The following is a 20,453-nucleotide window of genomic DNA, read 5'->3' as shown; positions in this document are numbered from 1 at the left end:
AGCATAGGAGATGAGAAGCATATTCCCCTGTTTGTATGTTTAATATAGATATTATTTGCATGTGCTACTGAACTCAAATATTTCTTCATATAGATACCAATGGATCACCTTGTCCACCACACTTTGGAGACTGCACCCTCAGTTTTGCATTGGTTCATTCCTCTTGTGTAACTGTGGCATCCATCTGCCATGTGCATGAACTCCAGTTGCTAGTGGTATTTTGTTTGTACTGTAAATCTTTGAATAGCTTAGATAATTATCAGGTTATGCATTCAAACCCATGCAACACCACAGATGACTTTCATTGGTCATCAAGACTGCAAGATCATTAAGTCCTGTTACTTGTTGGCTCACCACTTGTGCTTGCAAGTTGCCCACTTTGCTTGTATAAAAAGATGAGGTTTTCGGTGTGCTTGCATCTGCATGTGTAAATAACTTGTGTGTGAAGAGATTTGTTGTCAAATTATCACCAAGAAAACTGCTCAGTGTAGCAGATCTTACCAACTTATGATGAAAACCTGGGTGGGTGTAGTGTAAGGGTGAAATGGTAAAGGTAATAAAACAAGAGAACAAATAAATGGGCAGAAAGCGGCTTGTCAAAATGGCATAGCACTGCAGTTTAGGAGGCTAGACCACAGCTGAGGAGCTCATGAGTTGAGGTCTTGTGAATCTAGGAGTCCAGAGCTGTGTGTGCAGGTTCATACCTAATGACTAAATGCATTTGATAAGACCCTTGGACAGCTTTCTGAGCTGTTTTTCTCTCATGAGCCTCTTGCAAGTATCTTCTTTGGGGGAGGTGTGAGGGATGACCTAATCCAGACCAGCTGTGCTTACCTTAGGGAGAGAGCTGACCAAGTGGCCAGAGAGAAAGAGAAGCTGCGGTCGGACTTGGAAAAAGCTGAAAAGTTGAAATTCCTGATGGCCTCCGAAGTGGATGACCACCACGCTGCAATTGAGCGCCGGAATGAGTACAACCTCAGGTATGATATCCTGGTTCACCCCTCTCCTTCTCTTTGGCATCATTGCCATAGTGTTGCAGGGACTCAGAGGTGGAGCGGCTTTACACCTGCTGATTACCACTGAGCTTCACTCACAGTATCACTGGCTGACTGCTCCTTTTAAGAGCTCTTCTTACTTCCAATGCCTTTGTAGGAAGCTGGATGAGGAGTACAAGGAACGAATTGCAGCTCTAAAGAATGAGCTCCAGAGAGAGCGGGAGCAAATCCTGCAGCAGGCTAACAAACAGCGGCTGGATCTGGAGCAGGAGATAGAAAAGCTGAAAAATGATGAGAACTACATCCGCGACCGCCTCGCCCTTTCCCTGAAGGTAGTGGGCACTAAATACAGCTCTCTTTTTCCCCAAAAAGACAAGGGAGTGCCACTTGCAGCATGGTCCTTGTTGAGGAGATGTGTTGCAGTGCATGCTGAGCTATCTGAAAGTAATTTCAGCAGCAACATAGAGGCATATCTGTGAGAACTGGGGTTTTTAGGTCACCTTGATAGGTTACTCCTTGGATTGATAAAGCTCCAGTTCAAGTTTCTGCTGCCATCAAGTGCAGAGTGTACATGTGTATGGTTATCAGATGGGCTGTGTGCCCTGCTGGCTGTTCGGCTGTCCAGCCAGGAGCTAATGTCTTGACAAAGTTTAAACTATTGTTTTAAAAACAAACACATAAAACCCCTCTTAAGCAAGCTGGCTGCTATCCCTGTTGATAATTTAACTGCTGCCTAATGCAATGGTATTACTCACCCGTGACCCCACAGATTCGACTCCTGTTCTAGATTGTTTTGTTTTGTCTGCTGCTGATCATGTAATTAACTTTTGCTCAGTATAAAAACAAAATGTAATCAGTAATGGTGCTGTCTTACGAACACAGGAGGGAGCTGATGCACCTTTACAGTGTTCAGGTGAGCAGCTTTTGAAAGGGAGTGGTTGTCCTGTGAGCATCGGGATCATTGTAAAATGTTCTTTCTAAAGAAGCCAGCTGAAAGGTGAGAAGAGCCAGAGGAGCACACACACTTGCTGTCCTGCTTCAAGCAGGAGGGTTGTATGTGCATGGGTTCACAATTTCTGTCTTTGAGTGAAGTTTGTAGCAGTGTCGTGCTCTGACTTGACTGGGAGAGTGTGCTCATGGCTTCTTCCTCCTTCAAAATCTGAGGCTGTTGGGGTGGTTTTTTGATGCAGAAAAACAGCCGCCTGGAAAGCGAGCTATTGGAAATGGGAGAAAAACTGTCCAAGTATGAAAGTTTGGCAAGCAAACTACAGAGGAACTTGGAAAACGTCCTGACTGAGAAGGTAAATCCTCCTCTTCCCAGTATGCTTCCAGAATCAAATTGCTTTTTGGTTACTACACTCAAGCTGCCAATTTAATACCTGGAGGCTCCAGACAGTACCAAGGCACAGCCTGCTTTTTGACATGGGCTACCTACTTCACTTCTAGTTAAGGAAGTTAGAGATACTCCATTTTAGCTGTAGTAACAGCAGGGAGCCTTAAGGTGAAGCAATCATCCTGCAGATCTGCGGGGATTTTATTCCCCAGCACAATGTTTTGGATAGACCCAACATGCAGGCCCTTTCTAGGGAAGGTGATACATGAGGTGTATCTCTGCTGCATCTTAAGTGAAAAGTGAGGAGAACAGCTGATCATGGTTGTATCACAATAAACTCATCAGAATAACAGCTTCTTCAAAGGCATTTTGGGGTGGGTGTGTGCGTGCTTCTATAGGCAGAGGCTCATGTACTGAGATGTGCATATGCTAAGATAGAAAATCGAGGTCTGAAATCAAAGTTAGCATGAGAGCTATGGCTAGTATCTTCTAAGGAGGTTGCTTTTTGTCCCCTACCAGCAGTGAAGCAGAGCTTCTGTATTTAAAATAAGATAAACAGAGGGGAGGGGGTGCAGGCTGCCAGGCTGCCTGTGGATGGCGGCCAGGTTGTGATAAGCAGGTGATGTGATGGGTATAAGAGTAACTGTATTCTGTTTATGCCATTTCAGTTTGGGGACCTGGATCCCAGCAGCACAGAGTTTTTCCTGCAGGAGGAGAGACTGGCACAGATGAGAAGCGAGTACCAGCAGCAGTGCAGAGTAAGTGAAGCTCAGGGCTGGAGACCTGGCACCTGTCTGTCCATGTTCATCAAGAACATCCTTACTGCAGACATCAGCACAGAGCAGCAATAGAATGCTGCCGAGTGTTTTTCCTGGCTGAGCTAAAAGGATGAGGTTCCATAAGGGAGGGCTGGGATGGGGTCTGTGGAGCCTCCTTCATTCCCCAGCTGTACATCTAGCCCAACTTCTTGCACAGTTGTGCACTAGCATTTTTTTTGATTTATGAAATAATCTTTGTCCTAATTTGTATCCAGAGTTGCAGGAACTCTGCAGTAGAAATAAGATATAGCTCAGTTTTGCTGGTTTCCAAAACAGTAGTGTTTTCTTAAAACTGAAAAGGTAAAACTTGTCTTCTCCTCTCCACATCTTGTATGGCTGAAATACTTTTTTAAGGTGGGCCTGCAAGCTGTCTATTTACATACCTGTTTTCTGATGACTACAATGGTTACTGGCATTTGGCTTATCAGTTCTGCATGATCCTTTTCACTCAAGAAAGGACTGCCTTGGCAAAAAGTTTTCTAATCTGAAACAGAACAGTAGCTCTCTTAGGAAGCTGCAGTTTAAAGGCAAAAATTGTCTATTCATTGAATTGATTTTGATAAGATGTTGCTGGAATATGCAACTGATTTTCTTGAGTACTGGCAGATATGAATCAGGATTTGAGGTTTATTTTCTGAACCTTTCCAATCTTCAGGATTGTGTTTACACATTCAGGGATTCGCATTCCTCAGTAAATGCTGTTTATCAAGCTGAGCGCATGGCATTTGGCACAAACACTCAGGATATTCCTTTGGCAAGTGGGCAGAAGTACCAGATGGTAAATGCTGTAATGAGGGTATCTCTTTCCTAATTTGATCTTCTTGCTTCTGATTTGATTTTTCAAGTAGATGGAATTTGAGGGGGTGTTTCTTGACTGTTTGAAAATGTTCCTAAGCTGCTGTTCAAAAAAAGGTCATAGGAAGAAGGAATAAAGTGAAAGGTCCTGGAGCACAATATACTGTACAGGCAGAATATACACAGGCTGTCTGAGGAAGGTTCTACTCTTTTAGTAAAAAACATATTTGTTGCTTGCACATGTTAGAACCTGGAGAAGGGTGTTGTTTTGCAGGTAGGAGGTTGACTAACTCTGGCATCATGGCAGGATTATTGACAAGTCTTTACCTACTGTAATTCCCTTCTAAATGTCTCATTGTGGGAGTGTGTGAATGTACAGCTGCTGAGCTGTCTTTGGCTGCTTTCACTCAGGCTTCTTGTTCCCCTCTTTCAGGAGCTGCAAGACCAGATAGATGAGCTGCACTCCGAGCTGGAGGAGTACCGTGCCCAAGGCAAAGTGCTGAGGCCTTCACTGAAGAGCCTGCTGTCAGAAGAGCTTGACATTGATATGAAAAGTCATGGCAATAGTGGTATTGAGCCTGACCAAGGTAAAGCACATCTCCTGTATAACCAACTTCTCTGCTGTAGGTATGATAACATCTTAGAGGCAATTAGTAAAAACTTTCCCAAACCCTCACAGTAAGACTCAAACACCACCTCTGTTTTGCTGCTTAATGTGGAATATGGCTGTTGTACTATCTTCAAAGCTGAAATTAATGCTTGCAGGTTTTTGTCTGTTTGTGCAGTGGTAACATAAGAGCTGCAAGTTAGCTGCTAAAACAAATTTAAATTGATGAAACAATTCTGTTGAGAATGTATCTCTTTGGGCTCCAAGGAGAGAGATATATATATATGTATATAATTACTGTTTTTGAAGGACTTGGTTCAGAAGACTGCAACCCGCTAAATATGAGCATAGAGGCAGAAATGGCTATTGAGCAAATGAAGGAGCAGCATCACAGGGATCTGCATCACCTCAAACAAGAGCTTGAAGACACAGTAAGCTATTTTAACTTAAAATGAAACTTCACACTTTTTTCAGTCTCTTCAGAGGTGGAATGGTCTTGAAGAAGGACTTTTAATTCCTGGTCAAATTATAACCTTTCTGTGAACCTGAGCCTTTAGCTTCCCTGCTCCTTCTTCACATTGCTGTGCAATGGAGGTGTGCTGGAGAAGGCTGAAAGAATGCTGTGGTAGATACACATGCCGCCCACCAGATAATGAGAGAGCAGTGAGCTGTTCCAAGGCAGTATTGCATTTCCTGCAGAGAAAGCCTGCTGCATCTGAATTAGCTGCTTCATTCCTGCTGGCATGGGATAACTGTGGGTTAGAAAGGCTGCTGGCAGGAGTCTGCATTGCTAAATGCTATGCTTGTGCAGTCTGGTGGCGTCTGTACTGTGGGAGTATGGAAACTGCTGTTTTGATACTCATGCTACTGAAAATGGGCAGTCAGCTTCCTCTTTCCTGTGTGTCCATCTGCAGTTATCCTTGCCATGCTTGCAGAAATATTTCCATGGGTTATACGTGGAGAAAGACTGGGTCTGGGTGGGCTTTGAGACACCACTGTAGTGCCTGGGGTGCTAGGGTGAGCTGGCACAGGTCTGGACATGGCACAGTGTGCTCACTGCCAGCCTGTGCTGGCATCCCTGTCAGGGTCACAGTGTCCCTCTGCAGGTGAGATGCACTGGTGTAGAGATGGCCAGGCTCATTCTGTGGGAGTCAGTCCAGGAGCAGAAGTTGGGGGTCCCATCAAGCTTCCCCTGTGTCTTTCAGATATAATTGTTATAAGACTATAAATATTCATTTCACATATGGCATAACATTGAAACTGTATTGTGATGCAGCTGGGACGGGAGTGGGGAAAGGGGACTGATAAAATATCACCCCGAAATAATTATTTTTCCTTAAGTATTTGTCTCCTATCAGTTTGGATTTTTGGGGTTTTGTTTGGGTTTTTTTGGTTGTTTTTTTTTTAAAGGGCAAAACAAAAAAAAATACAAAAAATCTGCCTCCAAACCAGAAAAATGCACCAAAAGTAATCGGTGAAATACAGTCCACTTGCAATTTGCAAAACTGACTTAGGGCTTCATAGTAGTCAGTGACTTCTCTTTTCACAAATTCATTTAATGGAAAAGCATGAATTTCACTGACTTCTATGTAATAATCATCTTTAACCCACCAAGTAAGAAACTAAGCTAGGCATTAGCATTCTTTGCAGGGGAAATCAACATAAGATGCTAATGTGCAAATCAAAATATTCTATAGAATATATGGAAATATTTTGTGCAGAAATGTTGAGAAAACATTTCTGTAGAACATTCTGTTGAAAATGAGTCATTCCAATCTGGTTTCTTTTTTGTAGGTGAGCTATTACGAAAAGCAGCTAGATGAGACAAAAATCCACTCTGAAAAGGAGCAAGAAGATATGAGGAAGAAGTACACTGAAGAGATGCATGTCATGGAAAAGCAAATAACTGGTCTTAAAAATCAAATTGTAGAACTGCAAGGAGAGGCAGCGGTGCTCAGAGAACAGCAGGAAAAGCTTGACTGTAAGCACAATGATGAGAAAAACAAATTACAAATGCGTTTTGATGAGGAAAAAGCCAATCTGCAAGAACTACTGAGGCAGGAGCATGAAGAAGACATTAGAGCCAGACTGGACCAGATAAATGAGAAGTTTAGTCAAGAACGGGAAGAACTGATACAAAATGGTGTCTGGGTGGAAGAAAAGATGAGAGTTTTAGTGCAGACACTGCAGGAAGAGAAGGTAGAGCTGGAACGTGGCTTTCACGAGCAGCTGAAAAGGATGGCTGAGGTGCATGCCCTGGAGAAGAAAGAGCTCCAGCAAGAGCTGCTGAGGAAGCATGAGCAGGACCTGGAGGAGGAAAGGTAAGTGTCACTGCTGGTAGGGACAGTGGTGGTGTATGCTGACCTCAGTGGCTTGGCATGGTGACCGTGAACCTAGTGCAGAATTGACTCCTCATGCTTAATTAAAGTGTACAAACTGTTCAGTGCTGTTATGCATTTTATTCCACAACATTGGGGAACTATCAAGGGGTTGTTTTTCTTCTGGCCTTTCTTAAGCAGATATTTCATATTGATTTTTAACTCGCCCAGAGGCAACAATAGTTTTAAAACGTAACCAGACATTAGTGACTTGAGTTTCTGCTCAGGATCTCTGTGCTTTACAAATCCCGGCTTTGTACTTTTAAAGCATTTGGGTTTTCAGACCTCTTTTCTGAAGAGGTAACAGGTTGGATGGTAAATGTTTTTAGCTAAGATCAAGTGTTAAAAGAAACTGAAACCCTCCGGAGATGACAGGGAGTGATGGGGGTAAGAACATCTGCCCCTACAAATCTTATCGCAAGAATAGAAGGACATATATTGTACACAAAAGCTTTCCTGAGGATATTTCATGAGTTACACTTTTCCAAGGCAATTAGGTTTTTATTTTTGAAAGTTTCAGCAACTTGCCTCAAATTTAACTTTGGCTCTCGGAAACACCCATCACGTAGTACTTCATCTAAAACTCAGTGAAAAAGTGAGAGTTTTTGTCAGCTTGTTTTATTCAGCCTAAAAAGCCATTTGAATCTATTGGAGTTAGTCCAGAGTTTAGTAATATCTTATGCTAACCATGTTTAGGAAAAAAATGGAAAGTGACTGTAACAGAAGAGCATCTCATTTGGAAACTCCATTTTCTGCCAGCACACAAACACTTGTGAATAAATACGAAGAAACAATCCAAAATCTGGAAGGACATTACCAGCGAGAGTTGCGTGAACTTGCTGAACAGCAAAGAGAGGCAAAATCTCAGTGGGAGTTTGAAAAGGATGAAATTGCTCAGAAGGCTGCTGAAGCCCACGAGCAACTGAAGGAAAGTCTGGCAAATGAAAAGGCCATTTCTTCTGCCCTCACCCAGGAGAAAGATCTCCTGGAGAAAATCTTCAAGGAGGAAGTGAACAAGCTTGTGTGCGAGAGGGAGCAGCTTCAGAAGGAACTGTGGGATCTGAGGAGTGCTGCTGAGAAGCAAGAGAAAAGACTGAATGATGAAATAACACAACTCCAAAATGACCATGAGAAAGAGCTAAAGAGCAAAGAGGAGCATATATCTGTGGTGGAGGAAAATGGGAAGCTGTTCAGGCAAAAGCTGGAGAGACTTCACAGTGAATATAAGCAAGAGAAAGAAGACCTCAATTCCAAACTACTTGCTTTGGAGAGTTTAAACCAGGACATTTGTGTAAGAGCAGAAACAGAGAAGGCCAAGATGAATTTAGAAATCTTAAACCTTCAAGGGAGAATACAGAAATTGCAGTGCGAGACCCATTGTTTTTCTGCACTACAAAATCATTATAGGGTCCTGGAAAATGAGTGTACAAAAGCAAAGAGCAGAATTGCTGCTTTTAGTGGTATGGCACCTCTGGGAGGTGATGTGGATGTCCTCTTAAATCTGCAGAAAGTGCATGAGCAAGCAGTGAAGGAAAATGTCAGAATGGCTGCTGAGATCATCAGGCTGCAGCACAAATTGCAAGCAGCAGAGCAGGAGATGGTGCAACCTCCCAGTCCTGGCTGCTCCTACTCCAGCTCAGAACAATCTCAGCTGCCAGATGAAATGGATCCCATCTTTCAAGGGTTGCCCAGCGATTGTAACAGTGCAGACAAGGGAACAGATTTGAATGTCCATTCATTTTTGGAGGCTGATTCTACAGACCTGGAAGAAATGACTGAGATGGATTCAGAACTGGAGAAAGCATGTGTTAAAGCCAGAGCAGGCAGTCATGCCTTCAAGGTGCAGGTGTGTCAAATGCAAGGAAGGAAAGCAGCACTGGAAGCTGCTCTGGTTAACCCAAATGACATGCATCTCCACAAAGAGAGAGAGGAGAGGCATACAGTGGAGCACAGCTTACAAAGCACATGCACTGAGCTGCAGCAAAAAGTTGATCTTTTGAGGTAACGTACATTTGCAAAACTTTGTGGGAAATGTGCTGCTTAGAAACTAACCTAGCATCCCACTCGTTGCTTTGTAGCCACCTGCCTGCTGTATGGCTGCTGCATTAACTACTGTAGTTTAACTCTGATTAGAGATCAGTGCCTTGGACTTGTAACTACTAGCAAGCGGGCTGTTTAATCATGGATAGTGACAGTTGAAATGTGTGACTTACTCCTCTCTGACCGTGACCTAACATGAATGGTAAAACAGGAGCAACCTGCCAGCTGTTCTGTCTGTGGATGCAGTCACCTTTGCAGTGCGTAGTTTATGGTACATCGGAACCCCCTGTATTTTTATGTACAAAATACTATGGTAACACTTACAGAATGCATTTACCTTTTACTAATATCACTTCTTCACTCAGTTTGCACCCTCCTAGTACTCAATGTCACTTGGAATGCTGAAAATGCTTCTGTTTTTTCCAATATTTAAGTTAATACTCAAGAGATATGGTAACTTTTTCCCCAGCAGGAGTACTTAGTGTTAGGAGTCCATCAGGTATGTAATATGGTAAATACGATTATAACACAGAGAATATAATAGGTTTTACGTACTTGTTTATAACTGCTCTATTTTTTTTGTTTTTTTTGAGGCCATGTCATGTTTTAAGCATTATTCTTAGACAAATTCATAACCCAGCACTATACCAGCTACTAGAAAGAAAGTTAACTCTACCCCAGCTGAAACCAGGACACTATCCACTCTGTATTTCATACCATTCACATCATGCCAGGTGCCATACTTCCCACCATCACCTTTACTGTCTTTAGATGTATAAATATATATATATATATATATACACACACACAGATCATTCCCATAGTCTGTGGGCCATCCATACAAAAGTCTGAGTTCCATGATCTGGGGCTCTATCTGTCATAACAGTTTCTCTAGGCAGGAAGGATGGATAGTGTGTATGTTGGATTGTTGCATGCTGAAGTTCATTTTAGTTCCATCACTGCTGCACTTGTCCAATTTTATCAAAGTTCATTCTTCATTAACATGGTGATCAAAAGGGAGTTAGGTTCAGATCCTCAAATCTGAAGCAGTGGGGATGGGTGCCACAAGGTGTCCAGAACAGTGATGGATTGCCGCAGTGAAAGCACTAATATTTAATGTTGTACAGCATCATACAGTTTATGTAACTGGCTATTTTAACCCAGAATCAAATGTCCTTGAGGTACACACTGGACTTCCCCATCCTCTGCATTACCGTTCAAGTGCACCCATATCCTTGAGCAAAAGTGATCCCATGAGTGGGTTTGCCTTTGCCTGAGGCAGGAATAACCCAGACTGTCTTCCCCAGCAAATTCTTTATGTGCACCACAGGAACTTTACCCCCTTCTATGGTATGTAGAAGTTTTGATTGGGCTTGGCCAGCCTGGTTGGCAGATCTCTAGTAACTAACCATGTGACCTTTGCTAAATGTGCATTCCAGTGTTTGAAAGTTTGGGATGTGATGACATCCATGCAGACATTTTATTTCCAAAAATTGGATCTCCTATGCAGGTCCCTTGATCTTACTCTCTTTTATGGCAAACCAGCTTTCAGAAGGACCTGGATTATTTTCTTCCCTTCCTCTCAATGTATTGAAGGTGTTCGGGAACTTGCCCCTGTTCCAGTTCCCTCAGGTACTGGATACCCCTCTCTATGGCCTACAACATCTTCCTTGAAGGGATACCTTTCCTTCACAGCTGATAGGAGTCACTTCCAGAGGCTGAGGGATTGTGTCCCCTTTCAAATTGTCTTGTCAACACCTGCTTCCCTAGAAAGTGATCCCAGCTGCTTGGATTCTCTACTCTCAAAGTTAGAGTGGAGTAGCTGCAGTGTCCATCATGGGGTTAGAGTAGCTGCTGTGCTCATTGTCGGGGCTGGAGTAGCTGTGGTGTCTGTTGCTTTGCCATCTGATTCAGAGACCTTCTTTTCCTCTTGAAGGTACTGGATAGTGTTGAGCAGGGCTCTGTAGGCATGGGCCAGGTCCCAGCACGTTGCAGTTATTTGTACCTATCTTGCACTGCCAGGATGACAGTGTACTTTTTTCTAAAGGTTTTACTAGTTTTTTTCAGATTTTGCATTTGCTAAGGGGTGAAGCTCCAAAGCACTAGAGGGGCCCACAGGCCTAGGTACTCGCCCATACTATCTCACACACCCTGCCACTCATAACTATCCAGCCTTGAGGAAGATCTCTTGGTACTATTCTTAAGTAGTTGTTTAACCTTAAACAAGACCTGAACCATAAGCAATATGCTGGTTCCCAGCAAAAAGGCCAGGTTGGTTTCAAGAGTACCCAAAGGATGTTCAAAACCTTTGAAATTCTCAAATGCTACTCAAATAGGCTGGTGGGGAAGGTGTGGGAGGAAGTTCTCCATAGGTTGGGCCTCCAAGAAGAAAAGGCAAGCAGTATAATTATTAATAGTTCTCATTAGATGGCTTCCAAGGTATAGAGGTGATGGCAATGCTGAGTACATATGCAATTAGCTTCATGACCAGCAATAATATCATGTTACAAGGCATTATTAAAAATGCAACAAAACCAAGAACCTCAGTCCAGGCACTGTGGATGATAAACATCACTGCAGGGAGCGCATATTGCAAGTGTTACATAGTGCAACTCTGAGAGCAAATAAATCAACATTGTGATCTGTGACTATTAAACCAATGCAGTGAACGTTTATAATGAATTTATTTTGACAGGCTCTGGTGAGATCTGTCATTATCGCAAACCTTTGTGCCCTATGTTGAGCATCATAAAGGACCCAGCCAGTAACCCATCACCACACAGCCCCTTGCTCACCCTTCCCTCTGCCTTTCCCCACCGGGTGGGATGGGGAGGAGAACTGTGAGTTGAGATAAGAGCAGTTTAATAACTAAAGTACAGTATTATACTACTAATAATTATAAGGGAAATAACAAGGGGAGAGAAGATAAAACTAAAAGGGAAAAAAAAAACAAAACCAAACTAAAAACCAACCAACAAACAGCAGTGATGCCCAATACAATTGCTTAGCACCTACTGACTAATACCCAGCCTGACCTGAGCAGCAATTGGTCTTTTCTGGGTAACCCCCCCCCCCAGTTTATATCCTGGGTACGACATGCTGTGGTATGGAAATACCCCTTTGGCTAGTTTGGGTCAGGTGTCCTGTCTCTGCTCCCTCCTGGCTTCTTGTGCCCCTCCTCACTAGCAGAGCATGACAGACTGAGAAGTCCTTGATCAGGGTAAGTGCTATTGAGCAATAGTAAAACTTTGGTGCATTATTCAGCATTGTTCTCAGACTGAAGCCAAAACACAGCACTGTGCTGGCTAATGGGAAGAAAATTAGCTCTATCCCAGCCAAAACCAGGACAGGAAAGTAGCTGCAAGTAGCTTCATTATTGTTCAGCACCAGCCTCCTGCAAGAAATCATTCTTTCACGTATTAAACCATGGCTAAGTTACTTTCTTACAGTTGCCTCAGGACAGAAAAGGCATTTTCCAGTGCTGCTGTTTCCAGCATACTAGACTCCTGAAACAGATTGCTCTCCTAGCAATCTGCATATTGTGGTGTTAAGTTGCTTAAAGTTATGTTATTTGTAACTTAAGGGCTGAAAGGTATAGTACAATATTAGTGTGAAACTTTTATTAGGTATCTTAGAGTTTAACCAACTTCAGCTGTACAAAAACATGCACAAAAAGCACCTTTTTTCAGTGATTTGGGGAGCCCTCTTACTAAATGAAATGTAAAATCCATATACCGGTCATACAAGATAAGTCAATTGTAGCTTTCTTCTGAACTAGTACAGGTAGCTTAGGCTTTTGGTAAATCTTGTTGCTGTGGGCCTAGATGACATACAGAACCAGTTTTCACTTGTCTTCTTTCTCTGTCACAGATTTGAAGCTGAGAAGCTCAGAGAAGAAAATATTATTCTGAAAAATGAAGTGACTTTACTGAATGAGGAGGGTAGTGCTTCCAGCCTGAAACTGAGGGAGCTAAATGGGTCCCAGGAAGAAATGCGGTAAGAATTCAATGGGGCATGTACTGCATATATGCCTTTCGGCTCTTGCTGCAGTGCAGACAGGGTGGTTACATCCCTTCTTTCAAAGCTCCTACATGTGTTGGATATACTGTGAAATTTGAAATGGCCTTATTTTCTGCAGTTAATCTGGCTTCTGTTAATGAGCTTTCATTTTTCTTAGGCAAAAGATAGAAGCAGTGAGAAAGGAGAAAGTGGCTGTACAGAAGATGGTTGACAACCTGAAAAAGCAGGTATACAGGCTGAGCCCATAACCTTTCCTGTAGAAATCATCACTGTAGAAAAGCTGTTCCTTACACCATCACAAAGGCAGTAGAAATGACCATTATATATATTTAAACTCTGATAACTGTTCTTACTAACAATGTGGGATTAATGTGAGGCATGTTTGACCTGATCAAGAAACTGCAAAGCTACTGTAACTACCCATCTTATAGACTTGAGAGCACTTTCCATGGTTAACTTGGAAAGTTTATTTAATAGAAATATAAAGTTAAACTATTTCTTTTTGTAGTTTCTCTGGGTAATGCTCTGCTGTAGCCCTTGGGGAGAGAGAGGTTACGTGATTCAGCCTCTACTTATTTCCCAGTTATGTGGGTCTAGGAATGCTGCCAGCCATGACCCTTTGCTCGTATCCATGAGACTGCTACTTTTATTTTAAGGTTGGTTTGTTATGCTAGGCAAAGGAGAAAGTTTAAATGGCTCTTACATTCACACCCCTCTTAGTATTGCTTAGTAAAATTCTACTTGCTCAGAATAATCTACTAGCTCACCAGCACAAGCCTCAGAATATACATCACATGGCAAAGGGAAGGAGGAACAGAGTGGTGAGCCAGATGACTGCTGTCATAATTGATATAATTGAGGCCAATTATGAGAAATTTTGTTTGCAAGGCTGAACACGCATGCAACAGGTCATCAGGAGGACTCCTACTCCTAAATATGATTCTACTTGATTTGGCCTAAAATTAGAGCATGAAGCAAGTTAAAGAGCTATAACGAAATAAAGCAAGCAGTGCTACTGGACTCGTGACTGTTACATAGAGTGAAGGTAACAGCTCCGCACCACTGTTCAGAGTCATTCAGTTTACTCCCCAGTGTAAAAGCAAACGTAACTGACACTGCTTTCCTGATTCAGGTAGTAGATCTGAAGACCAGAAACCAGCAGCTAGACTCCGAAAATACAGAACTTAGCCAGAGGAACTCCAAAAATCAAGCAGATGTGCAGGATCTTAATCAGCAGCTGGCAAGGGTGCTCAAGCAAAAGGAAAGAGAATCGGGAAAGTGTACCCTGGAAGAATGGGAAAAGGAAAGACTGGTACTAAAAGAGGAACTGCAAAACTCCAAAGTAAAGGTAGAGGATTCCACTATTTCTAACAGTATGAAATAACTGAACTTCTAGGAGTGTGCAGGTGCCATGGAGTTAGCATCCCATTCCTGAGCTATGTTGTGTTCTTTCAAAACTGGACTTCCAAGTACTAGCTGCAAATATACATGCATGTGGTAGTGGGGGTAGAAGGAAAGTCTGGCAGCAGCCAATAGCAGGGAGAAAGAAATGTTTAGGTTTGCCTTGAAAATGTGGCTTAGTGATACTAAAGATTTACCTGCATTTTCCAGCATCTGTTCTATACAGTACAGTGCCATCCCAGCTCCAAGCATGTCACTGGGTGCAGCATCCTCTGGTTAATCTTTGTTACTCTGCATGTCTCCTATGTTGAAACCTGAGCCTTTTACTTTTTGCAGTCATCAAATATGGTGTCTTCCTTGGAGACGGAGCTGTCGAAAATAAAGGTTCAAGCTCGCATGCTGGAGCAGGAGAACCACATTCTCAAGCAGGAACTTGAGAAGACAAAACAGGTATGGAAGCTCATTTGAGTGCCATGAGAGAATGCCGGCTGCCTCTTAAAAACATGTCCTGCTCTCTTGTCAGAGTTGGAAAGAGTTATTTCTCTAAAGAAGTCATAACAGCAGGGCAATATAAATCCTCTTGAAACAGTCTCTGGGTACAATGCATAATTGTTCAGATAAGGTTGGTTTCACTTAGCCCTTGCCAGAATGTCTTCCAGAGTAGTGGATCTACAAAGGCAGGCTTTGATAATGAAGGCAAAGACTTAAAGCTCTAATCAAGGAATAGATAGGGCTTTTCTAGTTTGTGCAGATGGGATAGAACTGCATATTATATAGTCACAGAATGGTTTGGGTGGTAAGAGACCTTAAAAACCATCTAGTTCCAAGCCCCCTGCCACAGGCAGGGACACCTTTCTCTAGACAGGGTTGCTCAAAGCCCCATCTAACCTGGTCCTGTGTAGCTCAGTTTAAGGACTGGTCTCTTCCAGCCCATCATTTCAGAGAGAATTCCTATTGTTAAACCCATCTGGAGACTTCAACATCTCATAGCTTCTGAGGATAATTTCCTGGAGAGCCTGGTTAACACCTGCCTAAGCATAGTTCAATTGGCTGTAAATATATGCTAATAAACACAGATAATGAAGGCTACAAATGAGTTAGCTCCCTTGAGTAGGGCTTCATAAAGTAATTCTCTTTACGCTGTAAAGCGCTCATTTGATGTATCCAATGCTTAGAATAGATAATGGTCTTAAAAAGCAAAAGCAGATGAGACCTATTCAGTAGAGAGTGGATTGTGGCTTGAGTGTAATTAAAGAGAGAAGATTGAGTGGGCAAAAACAGAACAGCATAGGAGAAAGTTGAGTGTTCATAGAATCACAAAATAGTTAGGGTTGGTAAGGACCCTAAGATCATCTAGTTCCAAGCCCCCTACCATGGGCAGTGATGCCTCACAGCAGACCGTGTTGCCCAAGGCTCTGTCCCACCTGGTCTTGAACATTGCTAGGGATGGAGCGTTTAATTCTCTGGGCACCCTGTTCTAGTGCCTCACAGCCCACACAGTAAAGAATTTCTTCCTTACATCTAATCTGAACTTACTCTGTTTAAGTTAAAACCCACTACCCCTTGTTGTATTGCTACAGTCCCTGATGAAGAGTCCCTCTTCAGCATCATTTTAGGCCCCCTTTAGATACTGGAAGGCTGCTGTGAGGTCTCACCTGGAGAATGGAATGAGGTGTTACGCTAAGGCACTGTGTCAAATGGGAAAAAGATCAGAAGTCAACAGTAAAGTTTGAGGTTTGTTTTTTTTTTTTCCCCTTTTATAGAAGAGGCAGAGAAGAACCAGCCCTAATGCAAATGCCAGGACAGGGCAATTAGGAATCCTTAGCACTGCTGTTGCAGAAAGGATGCCTTGGATCATATGAAGGGTACTCATATGGTCATTTGTACTGAATTGGAGTACACTTCTCTCTTCCACTCTACGCAGAGTGAGATGCTTGGCCTTGAAGAGAGGACGGTGTAACGCATGCAAAATCTGAAACAGCACAGAAATGTAACTGAGGGGTTTGTTTTCCACAGCTGCCCAGATGTCCTGATCTTTCTGACCTTCAGAATGAAGTTTCAAGCTTAGTTTCTAAAAATGAAAAGCTGCAGAAAGAAAAGGAAGCCCTGAGTGAGGAATTAAACAGTTGTATTGATAAGGTAAGAAAGAACTGTAAATTCACATAGCTATCTATGTGCTGTGATGAGCTGTTAAAATTCTTGTATCATTATCTGTCACCCTAATCTGTAAAACTGTTTTGGATTGTTTTCTTTTTTATTTCCCTTCAAGCCAGATAAAGACTTAATGCCACTCCCTTGTTTTGTTTGGTGGTGGTTCCCCCCCCCCCCCCCCCCCCCAGCTGGTCTTAAAGCTTCAATTCTGGAGTGCAGCTTTACTGTAATTTGATTACACAGAAAATTCCAGACATTGCAAGGGACACAGGCCTGGCTATACACATTGCAGCAGGACAAGGAAGACAGTGTTCTTCACTTTTATTGCAACTCTTACATCTTGTAACACTGAGCTCGAGCAGTGTAGCTAGTTATGCACACTGTAAATAATGATCCTGTTGTGTAGAGATTCAGGGCTGGGAGCTGGGGGGCTGTTCTGCTCTCATGCATTTTCTTTGCATAGCTGTAACTCTCTCTAACTTCTCTCTCAAAGCCAAATTGAGTTTAAGCAAATCCTGAATAACTCAGGCTTACCAGTGTAATCTTATTTCAGGTGGCTAAAGCAAGCTGCTTAGAGAATGCAGTTGGCAGCTTGAAGCAGGAACAGAAGTCCTGGGAACAGCAGAGTCAGACACTGAAAACACAGCTCACAGTTTCACAAGAAAAGGTATAAAAGTGTTGTGAAAGATGAGTGGTTTGGGGTCTCTCAAGGACCATCAAAGGTATTAGCAAGAACAATTTTAATATGATTTATAAAGGCACGACTTGGAGTGAATCTTGCTGTCAAATTCTTCTATTACTTATTACATGGATGAAGCATACAGAGGAAAACAGAGGTAAAATCGATCTAAAGATGATTAATACAGAGACTGAAGGCACAAAGGATAGGGGAGACTCTCCTGTTGAGTCATGAGGTTCAGATTGGACCCCCTTGCTTTCTAAATAGCAAACAGAGCCTAGGCGCATTTAGTCTCAGACTTAGTCAATGGTATTCATCTAAAGGGTTCCAAGTGTCATTAAGCATCAGTTTGCAGTTTTAAAGTGAATCACAAGATTACTTTTGCCAATTCATTCTGCTCAGTTATACCTAAAATACTGCAGAGGTCCTGCTGTTGCTGTCTTCTTTTCTGGCAGTGGCTCATCTCTCTCCAGGCAGGGGAGTGGAGCGAATGGCTATCTGCTTGGCCGATGACACAGGGGTTTTCTTGTTGGCCAGGGGCTGCCAGGAAGAATAAATAATTCAAGAGAAATATTCACTTCCCAGGACATCACTGTAAATATTCAGGGAACAAGAATGTGTCTCTGAATGCAGTGTTGTGGCTGAATTCAAAGTGGATCGCTACTAATTGGGAACAGAAAGTTAAAATCATTTGGCATTTTTAAAGAGGGCTGTCAGCATTGTAACTTCTTCATTCCTTTTCTTCTCTCCTTCCATCAGAGACCCTAAATGTGTGTGATATGTGGTGCATACACATCCAAGCAGACTAAGGTTACAAGAAACGTTGGTCCAGCAAATGCCAAGCTGCTTTCTTGCTCGTTACAGGTTCAGAGTCTAGATGAAACACTGCAAAATACAAACCTTCAAATGTCCCGACTAAAATCGGACTTACGGGTGATACAACAGGAGAAGGAAACTCTTAAACAAGAAGTGATGTCTTTACACAAGCAACTGCAAAATGCAAATGAAAAGGTAACAGACTTCAGGTGCCTCAAAGTCAGTCAACTTTGCATGTCAGAGTTACAGACACTGGCTGCTGGTTTTCTGTAGCTATCTTTACGATAGCTCATCCACTAAAAGAACACATAGTGCTGCAGGCTTGAGCAAGTAGACTGAGTTGTGCAACTATTGATGTCTTATTATTATTTCTAAACAAGTGATATAAAGCTAATAATTACCAAAAAGAGCTGAAAGGTGGGTACAGAAAAGCCTTATTTTAATGTTGGTTTCTGTATTTTGTAGTTTTCCATTTTAAAATGGCTAATTATACTTATGTTATTATAATTATATTAGCTATAGTTATAGTTAACTACAATTAGTCTTGTTTGATTGTATATAATGTGCAGATTTTAAACTTATTTTTAGAAAACTTGCTTTAAATTTTGAACATAAGGACAGGGGATGGTCAGTGCATCTCCTGAGGCTGCGAATCTGTGGACAATGTATGAATTCACACCTATGAAAGCTATAATCATTGACAGTCAAACCAGTAATTGAAAGGGGGGGGGTTGTGTCTTAATTTTCACTCACACTTGGTTTTGAAAGGCATGGTATTATATCAGCCTCAACTGATAAGGAACTAACTGAAGGAGGTTGTAGACAGCAGTGCTGGGATTGGTATTATAAATTCAGTTAGTAATTTGGCTTGTTTGCCATGTAATTAAGGAATATTTAATGTCCACTTGGAAAAGAGGCTGTTTCACAATTGTACAACAGGAACTAAATTACAGCTATTACTGAATAATATATAATACTGAGTTCTATTATGTGCTTGATAAGGCTGTGAAACGGAACACAAATTGCTGTTTTGTAGTGTTGAACTCTGTGCACTCCTATCAGCTATTCTGGTGCAGCGCTATTAGCTATGATTTTAGCAATGGGAAGCACTTTGGGTTTGCACTGTGATTAGGATGTTGGGTTTCTTAGTGGAAAATGGTGTGTAGGCTGGAGGAAGACTGGAATCCTGTGACTTTAGAGTCTGCAGTTACTGAAAACCTACTTATAAACTCACCTGAATAGAGAAAATGTCTGCTTCTTTGTTTAAGGCCTAACCCTGCAATTCTGTCTGTCTTAAGAATCGGGTTCTAGAACTGGCTGTGCCTTCCTCAGGGCTGCAGCAGGACCAACAGCGGCAAATACACTGGGATGAGCTGGACCAGCTGACAAAACAGGAGCAGCAGCTGCTCAGGCAGGAGAATGAGAGGCTGCAGAGAGAAGTGCAGAGTGCTAAAACTGACCTGACTCACTCCAGGGAGAAGGTAACCAGAGCAAGCTGACAGATCACAGAGGCAGTCTTTAGTGATTCCTGTTTAGCAGTGGGTTATAAAGGAAGGGAATGTTGTTCATTAGCTTTGAACAGAAACATTTGCAGAAAAAATGTGTAATGGAGTAGTTTCTTTATATCTGCACCTAATTAGCAGACACGCTTATGATGGTCTTAAACAGCTCTTTATTTAAAAGAAAGTCCTGATAATTCCTAAGTTTCTGGTCTGACTTTCATTTAACACACTTCAATTTTTTTTCTTTATTAAAAAAAAATAATATTCCTGGCATTCTCCTTGTGCGTTTCGTGGCTCACAGTATTAAGCAGATTATGGGGAGGAGGAAGGGAAATAAGGACGAGATGGTCCAAGCTAAAATGTCAAAAAATCTGTTACAAGTCTGAAGTCTGTTGGTACTCAATATTTTAGACGAAGCAGATGTGATTTTTGGAATGGTCTGGAACATCTTTCAACATCTGTTCATCTCTGGTCTCTTTAGATCCGACAGTTGGAATCTACTATCCTTTCCCTCAAGCACCAAAAGCATCAAAGCCAGTTGGGCATCGTCAAAGCCATAGAGCAAGAGAAATTAAGCTTGAAGAGAGAGTGTGAACAGCTTCAGAAGGAGTTGTCATCTGCAAACAGGAAGGTTAGTATTAGAGGGCAAATAGGTGACTCAATGCAGTACTTTCCATCTCTAAGAACTAATGTGGCAAGCAGTGAATTTTCTTCTTTTTCTCTGAGCTTTCAGCTTTCTGTCTCTTGTGAATCCCTGTCCCAAGGAGCTGATTGTCTTCTGTGTTTCTGCAGAGCATACAGGGTGGAAGTCCTGCCAGTGTGCTGCATGCCTTCTAGTTGGTTCTAACAGTTCAGTGGTGGAACACAAGAACAACAAACAAAATGTGGCCTGTTCCAAGTGCTCAGCAATACATAGGG

At 42.2% G+C, this 20,453-nt stretch overlaps 1 protein-coding gene across 9 annotated transcripts in view; it reads left to right on the top strand.

The window, feature by feature from the left end:
- The window catches only part of NIN (ninein), a 62,610-nt gene that overhangs the window by 31,495 nt on the left and 10,662 nt on the right, over positions 1-20,453 (top strand). For 7 of the 9 annotated variants that reach the window (XM_061462486.1, XM_061462489.1, XM_061462488.1 and 4 more), the window contains 17 exons: positions 840-980; positions 1,153-1,327; positions 2,186-2,296; positions 2,997-3,086; positions 4,375-4,528; positions 4,858-4,979; positions 6,343-6,869; positions 7,623-8,927; positions 12,837-12,962; positions 13,144-13,213; positions 14,119-14,334; positions 14,724-14,837; positions 16,404-16,526; positions 17,092-17,205; positions 18,082-18,228; positions 19,332-19,514; positions 20,017-20,166. In XM_061462486.1, coding sequence (XP_061318470.1) covers positions 840-980; positions 1,153-1,327; positions 2,186-2,296; positions 2,997-3,086; positions 4,375-4,528; positions 4,858-4,979; positions 6,343-6,869; positions 7,623-8,927; positions 12,837-12,962; positions 13,144-13,213; positions 14,119-14,334; positions 14,724-14,837; positions 16,404-16,526; positions 17,092-17,205; positions 18,082-18,228; positions 19,332-19,514; positions 20,017-20,166 — 3,868 coding nt within the window. Of the gene's footprint in view, positions 1-839; positions 981-1,152; positions 1,328-2,185; positions 2,297-2,996; positions 3,087-4,374; positions 4,529-4,857; positions 4,980-6,342; positions 6,870-7,622; positions 8,928-12,836; positions 12,963-13,143; positions 13,214-14,118; positions 14,335-14,723; positions 14,838-16,403; positions 16,527-17,091; positions 17,206-18,081; positions 18,229-19,301; positions 19,515-20,016; positions 20,167-20,453 lie in introns of those variants that run through there. The other 2 variants (XM_061462495.1, XM_061462494.1) reach the window with 2 other exon arrangements.

Source organism: Pezoporus flaviventris, unplaced genomic scaffold, assembly GCF_033815535.1.
Source record: "Pezoporus flaviventris isolate CSIRO_AGI_PZ_B2104156 unplaced genomic scaffold, CSIRO_AGI_Pfla_v1 ptg000035l, whole genome shotgun sequence".
NCBI classification, from domain to species: Eukaryota; Metazoa; Chordata; class Aves; order Psittaciformes; family Psittacidae; genus Pezoporus; species Pezoporus flaviventris.
Note: the sequence above shows the minus strand (reverse complement) of the source record. Positions and strands in the feature narration are given on the sequence as shown.